The sequence below is a fragment of the Bombyx mandarina genome, chromosome 18 (genome assembly GCF_030267445.1).
Source record: "Bombyx mandarina strain Sakado chromosome 18, ASM3026744v2".
In the NCBI taxonomy this organism is placed as follows: domain Eukaryota; kingdom Metazoa; phylum Arthropoda; class Insecta; order Lepidoptera; family Bombycidae; genus Bombyx; species Bombyx mandarina.
In genome coordinates this window covers 9,189,834-9,211,409 of record NC_143224.1, presented here as the reverse complement: position 1 = coordinate 9,211,409, position 21,576 = coordinate 9,189,834, and the positions used below count along the sequence as shown (strand labels likewise).

The 21,576-nt window shown below is 33.3% G+C and overlaps 4 protein-coding genes and 1 long non-coding RNA gene across 7 annotated transcripts; 3 read left to right on the top strand and 2 right to left on the bottom strand.

The window, feature by feature from the left end:
• The first annotated feature begins 1,118 nt into the window (after positions 1 to 1,118).
• LOC114240904 (motile sperm domain-containing protein 1-like) lies at positions 1,119 to 4,677 on the top strand. The gene is made up of 4 exons (XM_028171583.2): positions 1,119 to 1,375; positions 1,451 to 1,614; positions 2,419 to 2,585; positions 2,823 to 4,677. Exons 1-4 carry the CDS (start codon positions 1,255 to 1,257, stop codon positions 3,010 to 3,012), a joined length of 642 nt encoding a protein of 213 aa, XP_028027384.2. The 5' UTR covers positions 1,119 to 1,254; the 3' UTR covers positions 3,013 to 4,677.
• Positions 3,908 to 6,427, bottom strand: LOC114240903 (beta1,4-N-acetylgalactosaminyltransferase B). 3 transcript variants are annotated; one of them, XM_089734798.1, is made up of 4 exons: positions 5,977 to 6,427; positions 5,628 to 5,894; positions 5,272 to 5,487; positions 3,908 to 5,099 (listed from the first exon to the last, which is right to left on the bottom strand). In XM_089734798.1, the coding sequence occupies exons 1-4, from the start codon at positions 6,309 to 6,311 to the stop codon at positions 4,970 to 4,972; spliced, it is 948 nt and encodes a 315-aa protein (XP_089590924.1). In that variant the 5' UTR covers positions 6,312 to 6,427; the 3' UTR covers positions 3,908 to 4,969. The 3 variants fall into 3 exon arrangements, with proteins under 3 accessions (XP_089590924.1, XP_028027382.2, XP_089590925.1); XM_028171581.2 differs by having other exon boundaries at positions 5,628 to 5,900; positions 5,977 to 6,422; XM_089734799.1 differs by having other exon boundaries at positions 5,272 to 5,328; positions 5,628 to 5,900; positions 5,977 to 6,422.
• A 2,567-nt stretch (positions 6,428 to 8,994) lies between these two features.
• Positions 8,995 to 16,164, top strand: LOC114240956 (uncharacterized). Its single transcript, XM_028171652.2, has 6 exons — positions 8,995 to 9,912; positions 11,146 to 11,237; positions 12,642 to 12,859; positions 14,639 to 14,861; positions 15,363 to 15,505; positions 15,611 to 16,164. Exons 1-6 carry the CDS (start codon positions 9,210 to 9,212, stop codon positions 15,825 to 15,827), a joined length of 1,596 nt encoding a protein of 531 aa, XP_028027453.2. The 5' UTR covers positions 8,995 to 9,209; the 3' UTR covers positions 15,828 to 16,164.
• A 1,513-nt stretch (positions 16,165 to 17,677) lies between these two features.
• Positions 17,678 to 21,201, top strand: LOC114240934 (uncharacterized). The gene is made up of 3 exons (XM_028171617.2): positions 17,678 to 19,102; positions 19,181 to 19,399; positions 19,562 to 21,201. Exons 1-3 carry the CDS (start codon positions 17,942 to 17,944, stop codon positions 19,778 to 19,780), a joined length of 1,599 nt encoding a protein of 532 aa, XP_028027418.2. The 5' UTR covers positions 17,678 to 17,941; the 3' UTR covers positions 19,781 to 21,201.
• On the bottom strand, positions 21,193 to 21,576 carry LOC149501014 (uncharacterized). Its single transcript, XR_016324578.1, has 2 exons — positions 21,459 to 21,576; positions 21,193 to 21,353 (listed from the first exon to the last, which is right to left on the bottom strand). It is a non-coding gene; the product is annotated as an uncharacterized LOC149501014 (long non-coding RNA).

Genomic DNA, 21,576 nt, shown 5'->3' with positions numbered 1-21,576 from the left:
ACAATTATTATTGAGATTAACGAGCTCTATCTATCTACATAAAGAAAAATGTAAAAAAACAAAGTTGGTCCCTAAGTCACTAAAATCATAGTATCGACCCACTGTGCGCCGGCATGCCATACACGTTCAAGTAAACTTGCGCAAAGAGAAATTTGCACAAGTTCGAAATCGAAAATTTAAACTTTTTTAAACTTGTACAAGTCTAGAAATTTGCACAATATTTTTCCAACACACGTTACTGCATACTTGTACAAGTCTAAACTTGCACAAGTATATCGTTACGTGTATGGCTACCATAAGAGATACCTAGGATGACTCCCTGATACTTGACCTTCTTACCCTAAGTGAAAATTGGCCAAAAAAGTAATCAGAGTGAAGGCTTCATATGTTCCTGTGTCTATAAAGGAGATCTTTCGCTTTGAAAGAACAGCTATGCTTTTCACAGTTTGAGAGGATCAAAGTGATACGTATTTTGGCAAAAGCACTACCAATCCCGTTCGTTGGTAGCATAGATTTAATATTTTCTTCGGTTTTCACCAGTCGTGGAAATAATTAAAACTATGATCTTTACTCGCGTTTTTATTTTCATCTTAATGTTTCAATCCTATCGAACAGTTTTCGTGGTTACGGACGATTGTTGTAAAGTTTAATTTTACTTATCACTACTACATACTTAAACTATGTAATAAGTTTACTTAATTATTCAACCTGTGTAACTTTTGGTTTTCGTGCACTGGACTACTATCTATAAATAACCAAGTGCTTTTTGGCGGTTAAGCCTCTTTATATTTTTATTTTTTGTTAATATCATATTACTTCTGGTTCACACGAGCAATTGGTGGCTTATTGATTATTTACCACCTATAAAACTGCTCTAGTGAGGTAATATGAACAGGTCGGACGTCGAGATCTAAAAACACGATTGAGTTCATTGAGCTTGAAAGTTTCCATCATTTCATTTCATATAGCACCTACAGTTTTGTACTAACTAACCTCATTAAATTCCATTCCATTCCCCATTTCGTACAAAAGGCATTTGTTAAAAAAAAAATTGTTTGGGCTATAAATTGCCTTTGCTTACCCAATGGACGAATCAAACAACTAAAATGACAAACGTCAAATACGTAAACGTAACTGTCAAAATCGGTTCAATTTTACGAGTCGACGAAATTTGTTATTGTTGATATTACGTACATAATACATATTGGCTTATTGTTTTCCTGAGAAAATAGTAAAGTAAACTTTCTATGAAATATGAAAAATTTTCCAGTGTTTGTATTTCCTGTTTCCTTAGAATTTTACCTTAACGCTAGACACACTCATAAACAGTTGTTAACTGTTTACAATCCTTATGATTTCTCTGTAAATTTCAAAGGTAAGAAATTCGTATATTTTTTGTGCGGATTCTTTGAATAGCTTTTTATCGTAACGTGGTTCTTTTTAATTTCAGTATTATGTACGTCACCAAACAAGTTTACAGTCATCGACCCAGAGGGTGTGATCGCTCCACAAAGCTGTATTGATATTGTCGTACGTTACACACAACCATCTGTTTCACATTGCGACACAATAGAAAAATTCAGAATAACTATGTTTGACAGAAATACTCAGCAGGTAATTAGTAACAAAATCATTCATCCCAATATTGACGTTATTTAATCTAAAGTATTTTTTATTAATATAAATACATAAACAGCCCTTTGGGCGGTATAAAAATCATAGAATAAGGATTCTACTACCAGTAGGTAGTATAATACAGAGAAAATACAAAATTAAAGTCTCAATAACTAATTTATGAATGGCTGTTTTACTGTTTATAACATATCACATCAAATTTTACAGTAGAAATTAATAATTGGTTGTACATACATTTGAACAGTAAGTTGGAGCTTGTGTATTGATCAGCAACAAATATTTGGTCTTCAGCTGATTGAGCCTTCTCTTTTAGAGCCTGTACTTTTGACTTTTCTGTGATAATTTGTTTTGGTAGGCTGTTGCATAGCTTATGAAACTAAGTTACTGAGGAATTCAAATTTTGATTTCAAGGACAGACACGTAACATTTTTACAATCTGCGTGACATATAAGTTTCCTTCAGCATTCAGTACCACAATTGAAAGACATTTATAAATTTACAAACTGCACATTTAAGCATCCAATATATCAGTTATAAAAACCAGGGAAGTTCACTTAAATTTTTACTTTAATTGGAGATTATATTATTTCGTACTGTTAGGTTGGTATCAATTCAATGGTATAAATTAACCATAACTTATTATAAAATTTGAAATTTAATACGAGGACATAACTAGACTATAGAAACCATATCAGTTGTTACTATTATTTCTAAATTGAATATACAATTAACTTATAACCATTTTCCAAACAAATAAATAGGTATTTTACATACTCTGTTCAGGCTCTGGGAAAAAGAGACATTCCAACCAAACTTATTGAAGGTGAACCATCAAGTACAAACCAAGAAAGCTTTGGTGAAAACTTTCATCCAATAGCATCCAGAGCTGCACCAATTAGACCTACTGAGGATCATACAAAAATCTCATGTAATCATACAGGACACCACAGGTAAACAAGTTTTTTGACCATATCAAATTGTTAGGTTTTTAACATTTAATTAAAAACATCACCTCCTTCAGCAGTCAGTTAAAAGAAAAAATTAACCTATTACAGAAGACAATGCTATTAAAGAAATAATCTACATTGTACAGTACTATATTAGTTTACTCACTGTTTTAATGTTTACAAGTTGTAAACAAAATTTTAAACAACAAAATAAACTTTTCTGTAATAATTTTATTTCAGGGAGCATCAACCAACAAACATGGTAGCAGTGGCAGTGAGTATATGTTGTATAGCTGCGTTGCTATTACCAACACAACCGGAACAAGTGGTAAAGTCACAGTGGCCTGACTGGCTTCATATTGGTGCCAATCTTAAGCTAGTCTTCTCATTTGTGCTCGGCCTTGTGAGCATGCTTGTTTTGAGACCATAGATTCAAATTATAATATGTACAGCCTTAAAAATAGGGGTTATACAGAAATAGACTTGAATATTGAATAGTTATAAACTTTTTGGTGATAGTGACAGACTCCATTCATTTAATTTAAATGAATTTATTGAATGGTAAACTTTGAGTCAAAATTAGTTTCGTAAATTACACTATGTCATATTTTATACATAATAATGGACTACAATTAGTTTTAGTACACAATGTACCTTAAAGCACATGTATAGTTATACTTTCATGGCATAAATGGCATATTATTAATTATGTAACATACATGACAGAAATAAGATATTCTTTGATTATCCTTTTCACATAATGTTCTTTCATAGTTTCTTTCATCTACCTTTTTGTAACCTAAAATATTATTATTTTTAATTATTCGTATCTGATTTATATTAACTTTGTTTTCCTTCTTAATATCATAATGGTATATTTTCAAGCAAAATAAACATGTTTATAAATGTAATAAAATTACAGGGTAAATGGATATAATTAGACAATTGGTTTGTAAATATTTTATGATTTAAACTATGTTAGTTTTAAGTTAATTTTTACTATTTTATCCTTTGATGATTGAGTGCTGCTTCATTAATAATTTGGTTGTGGTGCAATTTAATATTTAAATAAAAATGGTGCTAGAAGTGTAATAGAATTCAACGGTGTGGATATTTTAATAACAATAAATCAAAGATATATCGCAGCTACTAAATCTTAATATGCATTATATATTTTTTGCATTTAATGAAAAAATCCTATGCATTTCATCAAGTCAAACCATTACTACACTGTGTAGTTTGCAGCACAAATTTTAGTTTAACTAAGTTTATTTTTTTTCTGTGATTTGGGACCATTAGCTGTGCAAACATTGATGCCAAATAAATTTGTAAAACAAAAAATCAGTTTATTATTTGGTTAACATTTACCTTCATTGCACTGTTCAATTCTTAGTGACAAAATTAGAATATATAAAAAAACTGAAAACAGTTTTATGTGACTAAACATATTTGTCATGCCAATTTTTTTATGAGTTAATAAATAAAATAAATATGAGAATAATACCTTCTGACCCACTATGATATGTCTAAATTATTTTAAAGTTCGTTTCACAGCAGTGCTCTTTAAAATAATTTTATTTAGTGATAAAAATTACATCTTAAATAATAATCTCATTATTATTTAGTTTTTTTATTACATTATTAATTTTAGTGAATGAATTATATAATATACACGTAATTAATTATTCAAATGTACTCTAATAGTAATTTATTGTCTAAAGTTATTTCATAAAGCTTTCAAATTGTTTCAAATTGACATTAGGTATTGAAGTATTTTGTTCAAAATTGTTCTAAAATTAATTTTGAAAATTTGACAAAGACAACTTCTCATCTGCACAGAATAAATAGTAATATTTTAATTCATTAAAAATACAACACATAAAGTACAGTGTGACATTTTTTGTTATTGTCATGACATCTACTGAAATATTAAAATATGAATATTGCGCTGTGAACACAACCATAGATTATTTTTGTATCAACAATACTTATTGTTCTATATAACCAATATAATGATAGGTGCTTAATGTACTAGTTGAATATGTTTGAACTTTTCTTCTATCTAATTTAAATTAAACTTTATAGTCCTAATATACCTCAAGAGTTTTTGTTGGGCATGTCCTGGCACATTATCATGTGCCGTTTAACACAGTCTAAAATTTCACTAATTCAATATTTACTAATATTCCAACAGCTTCAATCAATTATTTTAATATCAAGAACTTACTAAATACAACATTTTAAATAATTCACGTCTTTTTGAGTAAACATGCAATATCACTGCATTATTCTAAATAAAATTACCTTAAAATAATCATAAGTCACTATATCCAGGTACAATAGTTTCATAAAGCTAGACATATTGTGATATGAATTTTTGATATACATTACAAATCAACCATAATATGTGTAAATAATGGATGCAATACTGTGGCCACTTCTAAATAGTGTAAAGAACTTAATCCATCTGCTGCCATCCTCTTTCTTGCAAAACTTAACAGATCACTTCTTAATTTTCTGTAATTTTTTTTATCATTACACACAATGAACAGTAGACATGCTGTTAAAAGCAGTACTACATTGTTTGAAGTTTCTTATAGTAAACATTCAATTTTTTTTTTTTTCATTTTTAGACATTTATTTAAGATCAGACATATAATCTAAATTTAGTTATGTATGTGGAACTTACCCTTTCCTTTGTAATTTGTGGCTAAACATATGGTACTGACTAATCTCAGGTCCAAATCTGCAAATTTTAAAATTACAAGCTTGAAGGCGGCTGTATAAATCATCATCCTCAGCACCCCAACCAAAATACTCGTTACTCATTCCGTTTACCATTTTGTATTGACTAGTTCTTATCGATATCACCCCACCAAAAAGAGTCAAATATGGAAGCACAAATCTGCAATAAATGTCGAAGTGCTTATAGTTTGTTGTACTGTAAAGCGAAAATATAATGAATTGTCTATAGGAAGCAATTAACTACTGGAAACTAGATATTCAAAGATATATTAGGCAAACAATTAGTAAACATAAGTAAACCTAAATTTGTTGATGCTAGAGGACATGTGCCTTGGTTGTTTTGTACACGCATATAGATTGGATGGCCTCAGTGGTAATAAGTCAACATCATGAAGAACAATGCAAGGGAACCCTGCATTAATTGCTGCCACAGCTCCAATATTCAACAGCTTTGCTCTGTTGAATGGACGGGAATCTACTTGTTCTATTATGAATATTCGATAGTGTATCCGTTGGCGGCGAAAGAACGTGTGCATGTATACCAGGAACCCACGAAGTTGTTCTGCCCTGTCACTTTAAAAGCGAAATTATGAATTAATTTGAAATATGAAAATTCATTTTATGTAATTATCCACGAAACTTTTCTCACCGATAAGGTACAATGATTGCTGTACTAAATCTTGGTCTGCAGTCTTGTGGTATATATTCACCCCCGTCTCTGATGCCATGACCCTCTACTAAATCTCCTTCTATTAAGTTTGGTGATAAAGTTGTTTCGTCATTTATAATATCATGATAATCACAATTTGTAAATGCATTGCTAGTTAAGTTCACATTAACTTCTTCGTGTAAATATTTGAGTATATTGTGTTTTTCAATGAATTCATATGAACTTCTACCATACAAACCAGGATGAGAAAATATTATAAAAATTAGTATTGTTATAACTCCATATATTATTTTTTTCCTGTAAGAACAGCGCATTTTTCTGTTTCATCTAAAAGTAATACTATGCATTATTCTAAAAAAAAAACAAAATCAAACTTGTTCATAATGTTTACAATATTAACGATCGGTAATTTCAAGTCATTTGGCATGTCAAATTTAACCATAGATAATATTATAGTTCTTATGACCTACACATAATAATTATGAAGACAGTATTTTTTTGCGAGGTGTAGTTTTAGTTAAAGTGAATAATGGGCCTAAAGTGTATTTTACACCTAATCAAAGGCTTTCAAACTTTCTTTTAAATTAGCACCTTCACATATCACGAAAATGACATTAAAATTACTTTGTTAGCAAAACAATGCCCTTTTACAGAAGGACCTATACAAAATTTACATGGACCCACTCACGTTTGACAATATAAGAGCTGTACTTAACATCGATGAAGGCTGTGGTGTGCTGTGTGATGATGGGCTTACCTCTTTACTTTAGGCAACTAGACCAGGGTAGAAGCCTTTAAAAATAATAAAAAGTGAAAAAAATAATAGTAGAATGAAACCCATTAGAAAAAGAGGACAATATTATAAAAATGGAAGGAAAAATAATTTATTAAAAATATATTTACGATATATATTTATATATTTTTTATAGATTTTTAATATATTGTTTATGTATTTTGAAATTTTTTTTTTTCATGGGAGTAACTAAATTTGTTTGTGCAAAGTTAAGGAGATTATTATCTTTTCATAACTAACTTTTGGCCGATTTTCATGTATATATGAAATATATTTCAAATACCTTTTGATGGGCTAAAATTTTTCGTAGGTCACTCAGGTATATAAGTTATCTAAAAATAGTTATAAATAGGCATCTACGCATAAAATTTAACGAAGATTCGACAACTTTCTCCAAATATTGTAGATGTCTTATTAAATATGAATTTTATTAACTTATTTGTTTGTTAATTATAGTAGTATATTTTGATTTGCAATTTTTTTTATCAATGTAACATGTAATCTTATGTTTTTCGTGTAATTAAAGTGTAAATCTTAAAATAAAAAATCTGTATATAATAATTAAAAAATAATATTCGAATTCGAGTTTTTTTCGATTTTTTGCATTTTCTGAGAAGATTTACTATAGTAACACATATATATTTTCACCATCGGAAAGTAGAGATTTCAACGAACAGAAAAGATACCAACTTTTTGAAAAAAGCTGATATTTTGACGGGTGAATTTTTGATTGAAAATTAGGGTGCTTTTTCGATATTAATTCAAAATAAGGTGAAAAAATAAATATTTCTAATCAAATAAATTACAGCGTATTTGGGACATAAAAAGGTAAGCTTTCACCAAATTTCGTGAAAAATTTTTTTTTTGGAAAAGATAAAAATAAAAAACCAAAAATTTGGTTTTTTGAATTTTTCACATAAATTTTGAGGTTATATGAAAAAAATGTGAATACAAAAGTGTTAGATCTTTTTATTACCTACAACTTTGCCATTTGTTTTTTTTCCATAGGACTTTTAGTTTTGCCGGAAATCGAGAATAACCGTTTTTTACCCTTAACCCCTCCCCCCGACCCCCTTCCCGACCTCAGATTGCCCGTAAATTTTTTTTCCTATCATTTTTATAATATTCCCCTCCTTTTCTAATGGGTTTCATCCTAGTATAATTTTTTTTGGTTTAAAAAATTATCGACACTGGTCTAAACTTGGCTGTCTGGTCTTGAGATTTTATAAATTTATAGGCTTAAGTCGAACACGAATTGTAATAAAGAGTAAATACGACTCGATGTAATGTGCGAATAAACGAAGCAGCAAAAAAATTATAAAATAAAATCCAAAAGAGCATTTGCTGGTAGTAGAGCATGTTTGGAGCTCGCATGTGTACGATAACCTGTTTTCCACTACCTACCTACGCTCGGTCAGGTAGGTGAGCTCACGGGCTCAACCTGAGAGAATTTGCTAAAATTAGCCCTAGCGAGAGCAATCGCTCGCTGAATCTACTATCGGATTGGAATATTGACCCACTGAAAAGATTCGGCGAGAAACTCAGTGGATTGTGTCTATGGGCTAGGTTTCACGTCTCGTATATAACGGTAACTACATTTACTATCTAGCCGTCGTCAGGTTTGAGCCCCGTGAGCTCACCTACTAGTTACAGTTACGCTGGAATAGCCTCTCTAGGCTACCAGCTTAGGTAGGAAAAAAAAAACTATCTAGCTTATATTTGACGCGAAGCAGTCATGTGTCCGAGTTTGAAAGATAGGACAATCGCTATACAAGACACGGATCATCAGATGTTAAGGGATTGCCCGACCCTTAACATAACGTTAATACCGCCACCCACCATACAATAATCTATACACCCACCTCGAGAAAACAGATTGAGGACATGTTTTCATATTTTTTTAGTATTATTTTCATATTCTTATTTTTCGGGTCATAAGAAAGCGTGGCTGGATTTCACATTTCAATAATTACAAAATATGCATCATAAAAATTAAAAATATTTAAAAAAATTGCATTCAACCTTTCAAGTTTTTGTATTTTCAATAAGATAGCCATATTTTTTCAACTTATCTCGTGGACATGGATACGGGCAAGCAATTTAAACTTCAACGTAGTCCAGATGAAAGACTAGTACTTAGCTATTAACAATTTAACAAATTAATAGGACTAATAGAACCACGAAAACCTCTCTGTGGTTCAATTCTTTCCATATGAAGGTAGTAAGAATAGTAGTCATAAATTTCTGACAACAGGTGACCAAGTAACCACCAAATCAACTGTTGTGTAAATTTTCATTACACTAAGTTTAAGATTATACAGATTATACAGATTATACATCTCTAAATTTATGAAAAAAAACCAACACGTAAATCAGTAAACAAACCTGTTTTAAGATAAGTTACGTTTCTGACAAAATCATGGCATTAGAGACTGAATTTTTTTTTAAATCAAACGTCATGGACACAACTGAAGACGTTGGGATTTTTCACAACAGTTCTATTGAAGTGATGCGTAAAGGCTCTCAGCAGGAATCGATTGTTTCTTGGGATCGCAGCTATTATTCATCCCTGCATGAGATATGTAAAGAAAACAACGATACGCCGCCTTTCGTAAGTATCGTGCTCGGTAACGAAGCAAGTTCAACTTCTGGGAACTTGACGGATAGTTCGACACAAACAGAAACATATGTAACGCTACCGTACAACGGTAGTGTCAATGACGCGAGTTTGTCATTCAGTAAAGACTTTAATATAAACGATTTATTATCTAATGGCAATGAAAACTTTCAACAATCATTGGCGAGCAAGCGTTATCGACGAAACTCCAGCGATGGAGATGAAAAGGATTCGAGGCCATGGAAAAAGACGAAGTGTACAGAATCTTGTACATCGAGCTCATCAGATTTGACTGATCACAAGAACTCTGTTACCCAATCGGTTTCATCTTGTCAATTATCCAGTACTTCTGATGTTTCGTTTAAATCAGTTAACAGTAGCCATTCTTATAAAGTACGGAAAAGACGATTGAAATCTGAAACTAACTTATTTAGAGACGCTATTCAGAGATCAAGAAAGCCTATGAATATATCCAGACTCAATCATTCTCAAAATAGCTCTCCAGGTAATAAAATCGATTTAAGTTTTAAAACGTTACTTTTTGAGCCTCGATTTTTTTTTTTCAATTTAAGAAATGCTTAGGTTTACGTTTTGTATTAAATATACTTAAATACGTTAAATACGTAATACGTACGTAAATAAATAATTAAATACGTTTACGTTTTGTATAAAACTTCATTTGTATTAAAGTTCAAAACTTACACTACCTAAATAACTTAAACGCTGCTATAAATACTTATTTTTCACACCTCTTAGTGTCACTATTGAGTCTTCCTAGGTACATTTAATTTAAAATAAGTATAATAGGAAATAAAGCGGATTCTTCTTGTTTTAAATTTGCCCGATTGTAAGACATCAGCACTTACCGTCAGGTGCGCGAAATAATGTTCAGCCGGCCTCTTAGCATGAAAATAATTCGGTTACATTGAGATCGTATTCGTATTTTATGGTCTGTCATTCCCAGGCAAGGTAATAGCAAACTTATATTATTAACATAATGTTTAGAAAACGTTTTGAAAACATTAACCTTTTTTCTATATATAAAAAAGTTTATAGAGATTGATTTCTTTATTCTTAGATTGGAGTACCGTTCGCACATTGTACGCTTAGGTTGGCTTAGGTACTTAAATATGTAGTTTTTTTTTATTATTCACTTATAATGTTATTCACGTTATCTGAATTGCATTACGAACAGTGCCCATGTATTCGAAACAATTACAAAATTCAACTTTTACGTGATTCTTTCCAGTAGTTGTTTCGTTTTGACTTTTGACCTACGATAAACAACATACCTTTAAAAACACATTGAAACAGATAAACTACATCATAATAATATGCTATCCACGAGTCACAAGAATTTAACGCAGTTATCTTAGATGATATTTTTTTAATTTTATAAACAACAGTCAGCCTTGCCTGCTCACGTATATAGCGTTGACATCATCATTCTGATCTTAATTATCAATACGAGTTTGAGACTAACGGATGAGACTCGAGTCAATTGCCTGAATAATATTTTGAGTTTTTATTGTTTTAATCTAAATTAATTTACGTACATATTATTAAAACGAGCTAAATAAAGAGTTTAACTGTATTGAACTATTGTAGCGTTAGTGTTTAAAAGTTTAATTAAAAATGAGTGGATATAAAGAAGATACTAGTGTCAAACTAGAATTGGAGTTTGAATGTGCGTTAGATTCAAATCTGTTAAGTGAGATGGAATGGTTCACGTTGTCAGGTGGTACACCTCGGAAGGAGAGGAACAACCGGCGCAATGTTAAGGCCAAATCGTGGAAGATCGTTGACCTCTGCACTTGGATCGGAAAAAAGGTTAGTTGATTAATAGTTATTTGTGCAACAAGAGAGCAAAATTGTTTTTTGTTTCGAGTGCTGATTTTGAGTCCCGAGCGAGCGAAGGATTCTATGATTGATTCACGAGCGTAGCGAGTGATTCCAAGTTAGAATCCTGAACGTAGTGAGGGACTCAACAGCACGAGATGCAAAAAACTTTGCTCTCGTGTAGCACACATAAATTTTCACTTCAGCAGTGAGAACACATATTACTTGGGAGACATGAACAGGAATAGATTAAAATAACTATTTTAAAAAGAAACGCAATTTATTTATTACAAATATCTTTAAATTTTAAGGTTTCCGAACGTGTTTTCTTTGAGGTCGAATTCCAAAATCGAATTTCGAAGGGGTTTGTTTTTTTCACTCGCTTTTTATATGCATGTGAAAGAGACAGAGCACAGTAAAATTCAAATGTTTCAAATTTATGGCTGAACAATGTCAATTCGTGGCACTGAAGATTGAAAAATTAAAAAGCTACTTTCACCCACGCTCGAATCAAAATCGCGTTTTGTTCACTGTTGTCTTGCAGCAAAAGCGGCATGTTTGAGCTGCTGAGGTGAAAATTGTATTAAGTGCCATATCATTTTTCGTTACGAATTGGAGTGTTTCGGTGTAGATTCTTCTTCGATAGGAGCCTTAATTACGAAAGCAGTGTGATCGTAAATTAGAAACGTTATAAGTCATCTCGGCATAGTAAAAAAAATATATTCATTAAAGTATTAGGCTAAGCATTTTTGTTATGTTCATATTTCGCAAAACCGCGATCTAAAGCGAAGATTGTCGTCACAGGTGAAACCGTGGGTGGGCTTTTCGGGCATCAGTTTTAATTATAATTGGGTACTTATGTCATTTTTATTCAACCTAATGCTTATGAATATGCAATATATTAAGTGTATAATCTATGAATATGCGTGTTCAAATTTTTTTATTTACCATCGACATCGGTTAACACTGTTCTGAGGTCCTTAAAGCTATGCATCTTCGGTTATTTATGAGAAACGTTCCCCCAAATACTTGAATCGCTCTCTTGAACTTTGACGTCATTGTACAAAATACTGCACTCTCTTTCTAGAATAAAATCAATCTTTAAATTTTTAAATGATATTTCTGATCCGATTTTTTTTATTCGTTGAATCGTAGTTTGCATAAAAGTCATAGGTACAACAGCTAAAAATAAATAGGTACAAGCGCATAAATGCAAAACTATCTTGTACGATGTAAAAATATTGTAGTCACTTTAATAAGCATGTTTTAATAAACATACACATACGAAACGATACTTTCATAAACATACAAAACCAAAGTACTTGCTTATGAATAGAGATTGGAGGAAAATGGCTGAGAGATAATAAAATGTTATTGGGGAATTTACGTTTTCAGGGCTTCCAGTCACTGACCGGTCTTTACAACGACGTTCATCGAGCTCCGATATCTCAGAGAGAATGCAACGAAAAATCAACAGAAGAAATGAAGGAATTGAGAAAGTTCCTTGAAGAAGTAGACATGAAACAGACACGGCTTGCTAAGGAAAATGAAATGCTCAGGGAAGGAATGACGAAGATGATGTCGAAAATTGAAGAACTCGAGAATAAGCTTAGGTAAATATTAAATGTGTGCCGTTCGTTATCTTATATAGGTACCAACATATTTAATTTGAAATTTTTAGTATACCAAATATGGAGGGTAAAGGTCAGCAGCACTCTCTGTATGAAAAATTGTCTGTCGAAAAGCGACGCTTAGGGTGGCGCCATCATATAAAGTGGTATAATTTCAAAGATATCGCCAAAAGTTATTACTTTAAATAATTATTTCCACTAAATAAACTTCGCTTCTTTTGCAACTACTACTTCCATAACCTTAGGGGTTATTTTCGGTTTACAAGGCAATTAAAAAAAAAGGCAATTAAAAAAAACTACACACTTTTTAAATTTGTACCCTCTTTAAGACAGTTCTCTTTGCCTCTACCGGCTATACTAACAATAACAAAACGAGTGTTCCTTTTTTAATTCACCTCAAGGGGTATAGACTTTTGTATCATAATTACACAAGGTGAAGCCAGAATAACCCCTCGAGGTTACTGGCAGTAGGTAGGCTAACAATCAAAACGTCAACTATATCTTCAAAACTGTTGACGTAAAGACGGAAATGTAGTACTTCAATTGCACAATATTCCGACATCATCCCTTAACACTACTTTATCTTTTATTTTATTTATTGCTCTCGCCCTCTTTAAAGTCGTCGTGGCATTCGTATCTAGCGATGCAACGGTATTCGAATCCCGCAGGCGGGGACCAATTTTTGTAATGAAATACGTACGTACTCATTAACAAATGTTGACGATTGATTTCCACGGTGAAGGAATAACGTCGTGTAATAAAAATCAAACCCGCAAAATTATAATTGGCGTTGTTACTGGTGGTAGGAGATCTTGTGAGTCCGCACGGATAGGTACCACCGCCCCGCCCATTTCTGCCGTGACGCAGTAATGCGTTTCGGTTTGAAGGGTGGGGCAGCCATTGTAACCATCCTGAGACCTTAGAACTTATATCTCAAGGTGGGTAGCGCATTTACGTTCTAGATGTCTACGGGCTCCAGTAACCACTTAACACCAGGTGGGCTTGTCCACCCATCGAAATAAAAAATAAAAAATACCTAGTGCCAAGTGGTTATCAGAAAGTGTAACATCCAAACGTAAACTTTAGGTCGAAATCTCAATTGTATGGTATAATGGCCATCCCAAGACCTGGGGTAGGTAAACAGGTAAAATGTTCTTACGCAAACCTCGCAACAAAATACGCTCTACCACATTGCCTATTTAAGATTTAAATAATAGGGTGCTAAAGTTTAGCATATACATTTTAAACAAAACTTACTCCATTATCGAATTAACCTAAAAGTGTATGATCGAACTCCAAATTCACACTACATTCTGCAGAGTGTAAGGGCGCATGAAGGTCTGTTTATTCATCTATAGTTGAACTGCCGTTCTCATTAAAATTCGTTTTATTAATAGTACCAGTGTGCAGGTATTTACTTTAGCCCACTCTTTATAATTTTTATATCCTCCATTAATTTTAGGTTTGATTGTATTACGAGCGAATCCGGTAGAAAAAGCTAGTAGCATTATTGTTATGTAGTAGCATTGTTGTTATTAACTTTTCTTCCGTGGCTAACTTTCTCGTACCTACGAGAAATTGTAATTTTATCTTTCTTACTGGTTGCTGCAACCATAGTATACACACATACCCTTTTGTTCATTTTGGTTTAAAGAGCGGGACATTCGTAAATACAAACATCGTATATAGGTATAAGCTTAATCGCCACCGGTGTACTGTCAAGAACTTTGAACTTTATACTAACTAAATGAAATAATCTAGAGAAGATAGGAAACAGCCGGGGCCACAAGGACCGCCACCTCCGCCTCCGCCCCCACCGCCGCCGCCGCCACCGCCGCCGCCACCACCACCTCAAGCAGTTTCGAAATTGCCAGTGAGGTCACACACTTTGCCGAGGTGTGGATCAGCGCCTCCGAGAATCGCTGGCCCTCGTCTCACTATTACACCACAGGATATAGCCAATGTGAAGTTAAGGAAAACTAAGGTACCTACTTGAACTATGAGAGACTTTTGCGAATAGGTCCAATCGGGATAAAATTATTTTTGTCTTTATCACATATTTAAAAAAAAACTCAAAAAGGTTTGTATTGGCACACTAGTTTCCTGTGGCTTTTTTTTCTTATTGCCCTTGTAGCGATACGATCATACAGCTCACCTAATGGTGAGTGGTTACCGTCGCCAATGGACTTCAGCAATGCCATGGGCTGAGCCAAGCCGCTCCCTACCGGCTGAAACGATTTGAAAAATGTAGGTAGCGAGTCGATAGCTACAGGATATTTTTCCTAGTAGATAACCACTCTCACACTAATTACTGGATAAACCCGGCTGAGAAGCTTAGATTCTATTATCGCACCTAGTACAAGTTGAGGGGTTATTTTATTTTAATTAGGAGGCGAATTTTAATCGATTTTTCAGATTTTATATAAGATGGGTGGCCTGTAATAGAATTTCAAAATTCAATATGAATATAATTTACGTATTGCAGGATAATCCTGTTCGAGCAAAGCCAAAAGATAATTCGCAACCCTTGGTGACGCAACAGATGCTGCAAACGACGCGCGCTAAGCTTGGAAGAGCAAGACCTGTCGCTGCATCTACTCCAAAGCAGCAACTTTCAGAATTAGAGAAGTGAGTCTTCAATAGCGTAGTCCAATAGAAAATGGGTCTAGTCCAATACGCCTTAGAGTAAGGATTTAAATATTACAGACATGATAAGTTCATTGTAAATTTTAGATGCCTGTTGCAAGAAACGTCGGTGACGTCGCTTTATAGAGGTCGCGTACTTCGTAACAATTTTCGGAGTACCGAAGAACTACGCGTCCGACCTTACCCGACGTCGAGATGTCCCCGGTCTCCCCGTGAACCACGATCGCCGCGTTCAAATTCTTTACCTCGTGTACCGCTTTTGCCACCGATGAAATTCACAAATGGATGCTTGTCAAAAGAATGACTTTTTATTTACAGTAACATTAATACGTTTGTAATATGACTTTACTGCTGGATTACGGTTACGCGATACCTTACAAAAAGAGGCTTGAAATAAACTCCGTTAAAAAGTCCGAATGTAAACTTTAATGAAGTCTGTAGCAATATTGTGCTAAGAGTAGAATGTAAGTTCGTTTCAAGCTCCTTTTTCAGTGATCGACAGTATTGTTTTTCGGGTGATTGTGTATCACCTTTAATCATAATTTGTAGTGTATCTTGCTTTTCCAACTAGAATTAACTAAAACATGTCAATTGTGCGAATATTTTTGCATTCAATTGAAAATAAATCTTTTTTGATATAATTTTGGTGTTGTAGCATGGTTTGGTGTTGTTGTAGTATTATTTCTATAAAACTGAAGAGAATTAATTTCTTGAAACTCCACGCGCACTAGTTATCGTAGTTTTTTCCCCTACCTATTCGCTGGTAGCAGGGCCGCGCCGCGCCGCCCTTATGTGCGAAGTGTGCGGTGCGCACACAGGTGCCAAGACAATAAGGGCGCTGCCATTGACATTATTTACGTTACACTTACACAACAACAAATTCTTTGTAGTGGAGTATCGATAAATAAGTAGGTACAATAGGCACAACATATAACTTGTAAATAACAAAACATTTATTCATTTATAGTACAAGGATCCCAAGATTTACGTCAAAACAATAAGTCAAAAATTAACAAATAATTAAAAAAATACATTGAAAATGAAGATTCGTAAAAATAGGAGGCGCTTCATGGGTTTCGCACACAGGCGCTGCCGGGGGTCGGCGCGACCCCGTCTGATAGCCTAAGAAGCTATTCCAGCTACGTCTGGACGGGTAGGTGAGATCACGGACTCAACCTGAGAGAATTTGTTAACACTAGTCCTAGCAAGAGCAGTGCTTCGCAGAATCTACCACCGGATCGGAATCGCGACACACTGAGAAGATCCGCGAGAAGCTCAGTGGGCTGTGTCTATGAGTTAGTTCGCTCGTCAAACTCTTCGTAATCCTAATTCGTCGATCCGAACAAGACATGTTTCGGGCGACGCGGCGACGGCGCGGCGGCGGCTTTGCGTTGCCCCGTCGCGGTCGGATGAGTATCGTAGATATACTGTTTAAGACAGAAACCAGCCAATAATAATTGTATCAAGTTTCATTCCGTTCGGGTGAATGGTTTGGAAACGCATAGAGGTCAAATGTGATTATAAGTTTTATAAAGTTGATGAAGTATGCAGGAAATGTAATAAAAAAATTCGATCTTTTCTCACAAAACCTTAAAAATAGTACATATTCTGCCTGGGATGCCTATTGAATTAAAAAAACAACAAAAAATCAATATATATTAGCTAGGACTTTTTGGCGGGAACGTGATTTATGTTTTTTTATGAATCGCTTTATTTGCTTATGTGGGATTTCTTCAAGTTTGAACGGGTAATAATGGCGATTTAATGGTCGCTTAGCATCTATGAAAGTGCAGTAATGGTCGAAAGTGAACCAAAATCGTGACTTCTCGCACTAAATTCCCAAAACTTCAATGAAAGGTCATTTCATGTTATCTATTCCGACACATTCCACATAACCACGACTGCTCTACCAAGAGCAACCGATTATGATGATTCCATAGACCTATATAGTAGATGATTCCGACACATGCAGCATTGTCTTAACCCACTTCGTTTAGCTCCGTTTTTCTGTATAATAAACTTCATATCAATTAAAGTCATTTTTACACAACAGATATGGTTACAATCGTTATTACAAAAGATTATGTTGCACGGAATAAGTTCCTTGTGCATTTGCATGGACCAATAAATAGATTATCATATTAGCTATATGTCAAAATTAAAAGTGAGGAGATTACAAATGATATTAATATAAATATTACCGCAACTGATTAGTGCATAGTATCTTATTGTAAAGTAATTTGTGGCTATTATTGACTTTTGAAAATTATTTGATACAAAGGAAAGAATATATAAGTATTTTAAATTAGTAAATTCTGGTCATCACATCGAAATGTTAAAATGCATGTATTTTTTTACCTCTGATAAAACTTTAGAAATATATTTACATAAATAACAAAGGCGGCTAGATTCAGCGAAATGGATTTCAGTTCTCATAATCCGGAAACGTCTAATCCATTAAACTTAGCCGCAAGGAATAACGACGCACTATTAGTGCGACAGCTTTTGAAAAAAATTAATCCGAACATTGCCGACAACAGAGGATGGACTTGTTTGCATGAAGCTGCTTTTCATGATTGCTATGAAAGCTTACAGGTTATTCTTAAAAACCCAGAGTGTCGTCCTCTTATCGAAACCCATGAAGGCCACACTGCCCTTTACTTAGCTTGCCGCAATCAAGCCTCCCCACAAACAGTGAAGTATCTGTTAGAAAATGTTGAAGATATAGCTAATTATGGAAGTACAGAGTCTGTGACTCCCTTGCACGTTGTCAGCGGTCAAGGAAATCTTGAAATAATGCAGTTGCTTATTGAACATGGTGCACTAATTGATGTGCAAGATTATGATGGAGATACACCATTGCACGATGCTGTATTAGAAACAAAATTTGAGGCTGTATCTCTGTTATTACATGCAGGTGCTAGTCCTGAAATACCAAATGAACCAGGATCATTCACACCATTCCATTTAGCTTGTTCTAAAGGTTGTTTTGAAACTATGAAAGCGATATATCCTTTTGTCACTGATATTAATCAAGTGACATCATCTGGTAAGACTGCATTAATGTTGGCACTGACAGGGGCGAATGAAGAAATAGTTGACTTCTTATTAGAAAATGGTATAGACCCTCACATACGGGACATAAATGGAGATTTGGCATTAGATATTGCATTAACTGATGGTTACCACACACATTACAAAAAAATATTTAATGTTACAAAACTGCATCAAATTAGTCTCAATACTATATTAAAAGCTTGCAAACCACATTATTGTAAAATGGATATATTAGAAATTTTACTGAGTAGCGATCTTGGTCCAGAATACTTTGACTTTATTGAAATATTTCATGTAATGTTAGAAAAAATAGGTGACATAAGACCATATTATCGCACAAATGCAGTACTGAACTCATATTTGAACATATGTGAGTACATCTATAATAGATCTCGAGAGAAATTTTATGAGTTCTTCTACTTATTTTTAATGCGTGGAGTTTCAGTAAATGCATTAGAATTTTATGAGTGTCCTCCCCTTGTTTACATACACTACTGTTTACATATTAATTCTTTTAGTGAAGTAAGTTTTACAATTAAAGTATAGTTATTATTGTAGAAATTAAGTTTTGTGGAAGTCAATATTAAAAATTTATTTCAGGCATTCCAAATAATGATTGACCATGGCTGTAATGTTGATTACTGCAGTGTTCCAGAATGTTTTTACAAAGATAAGTGTGTACCTGATGCTTTTATTGCATCATTGACATCTGATGCTCTAACACTTCCATATATGATTCCTTATAGTCTACATGTAGATCCTGACAGTATATTACAGTTTGCAGAAGACAGTGGTGTTTCAGGAAGGATTAACTCACAAGTGAGACATTAGTATAATTCAATATAATTCAGCTATTTCATTTACCAATATTAAGATTTAAAGAATGACAAAGGTTTTTTTTACCAAAGATATGTATTTCATTTCAATCATAACTCTGCACTGTCCAACATTAACTATAATACAATTAAATTAAATTTTCAGGTGCAAATGACATTAGTGACCATGGCAGGCTATGATCCCAGTGTAACATCAGAAACTTTGGCCTTCCATGTTGCACCATTAAAGCACATAACTAGATGCAGAATTCGCAGTCTGATTAGAAATAGGAAAGGTGGTGTAAAGTCAACGAAAGAGTTTTTTAAGATTTTAGAAGCTATGCCTTTACCTACATCAATGAAAAACTATTTAAGCTATCATTAATGTATCACTTATGACATTTATATAATTTTTTATTTATTATAATGTTTGTAAATTACTATTCTCAACATCTTTAGTAGATTTATGTCACAGAAAAGCTGACGTGCTTATCACAGTGTAATTTCTTTTGGATTTTATTACTTGGGTAAAAGTTTACGTTGTTATAAATGTTCAGTATTTATATATTTCTGCCAAAAAACGTATTTTTTTGTAAAATATTGGCCAAAAAAAGATTGCTTTTCTTAATATCACTTCAGCAATAATGAGCGAATATGAGTAGTGATAGACAACTATTAATTAGATAGCGGACATGACGCAATTTTTAAATAATGTTAATATTTTTTAATGGTTTTGTATATATTAGACAGACTTGTTGCCGTACCACTGTTAATAACGATGACCCTTTAAATGGTTTGTTAGCGTCTCTTTTTGCAAATAATGTAATAAGCATACTTAAAGCGGTTTCTTTTAACCTAACTTTGAAATGTATAACAGTAAAAACTTCATATTTATGGGAAATATGTTCCCTTAAATATGACGTGAATACTGAACCGTGAATATAGAATGGTGATTTATAATTTATATGGGAGTATGTAGGGGATAGGAGATAGTCGTCGTGGCCTAAAGGATAAGGATAACAAGTCCATTGAGAGTCGTATTGAGTGATGCGATTGTGCTAGTGATTGGATGCCGCAGGGAGGTACCAATTTTACTAGTATGTACATAACAAGATGAATTACTTCCATGATGAAGAAGTAACATCGTTATTAAAAATTAAACCCCAATAAATATAATTTCGGTAATCACTAGTGGTAGGGGGTTTTGTGACCACGTGCTGGCAAGTGCCTATTTTTGTCGTGAAGCAGTATTGTATTCCGGATTTAAGGGTCGCTCAGTCAATGTCTCGCTGTAGAGAATTCGTGTCTGAAGGTGGATTTACGTTGATTTCATTGACATTTATGGGCTCCGCTAACCAGATAACTCCAGGTTGGGCGTCAGCTCGTTTACCCGTCTAAGTAATAAAAGTAAACTATTATTATCAAGTTTAGGCAAAGTTTTAAAGATGTTACTTTTCTTTTTTGTCGCTTTTAAATGGTAAGTCTTTTGTGATTGATAACCAGCTGTACTTTCAAGAGAAAAGCACGAAGCTCATTAGTCATGTGAAACCCTTTTTTAACTCTTGAAACTCAGTTTTTCAGGGCTGGTTGTTAGCTTTTTAATGGAATGCGTATGCGTCCTATTCCATTCGCAGCTTGAACAATGTTTGAATTTCTGCATGTGGGGCACTGAATCCTAATCAATATATCCACTGGATCCACGAACAGAGAAATATTGATTCGTGAAAACCGGAACTGAAACGTAATTTTTAAATTACGAATGTAGCTTTTATTGTATTTTGTAAATAAAAAACGGTGTTGCTGAAATATTTGTTTATTTAGTTATAATTTTCACCTAATGATATTAGTTTGCAAACAAAATACTTGGGTCTAGTCTACACTTTTTAAAAACTTTAGTTTAAATATCAAGTATGAAAAAATGTATAAGTTATATAAAATATTATTTATTGTTGTAATTCCTCTTCTTCTCAGTCGTTCACTCCTGGCGGAGTGGTCGTGGTAACGTAAGTCTTAATGTTTGGTTGCGGCTTTTTTTTCTTTATAGAGAAAGATTGTTGTAATACAGTAGCTTAAAAGTACATGAAAAATATACACTTTTAGTTTTTTAGTGAATATAGAGAAAAAAAAAATGGATTGGCTTTTCCTTATTATCAAATAAAGTATATAATATTCAAATAAAAT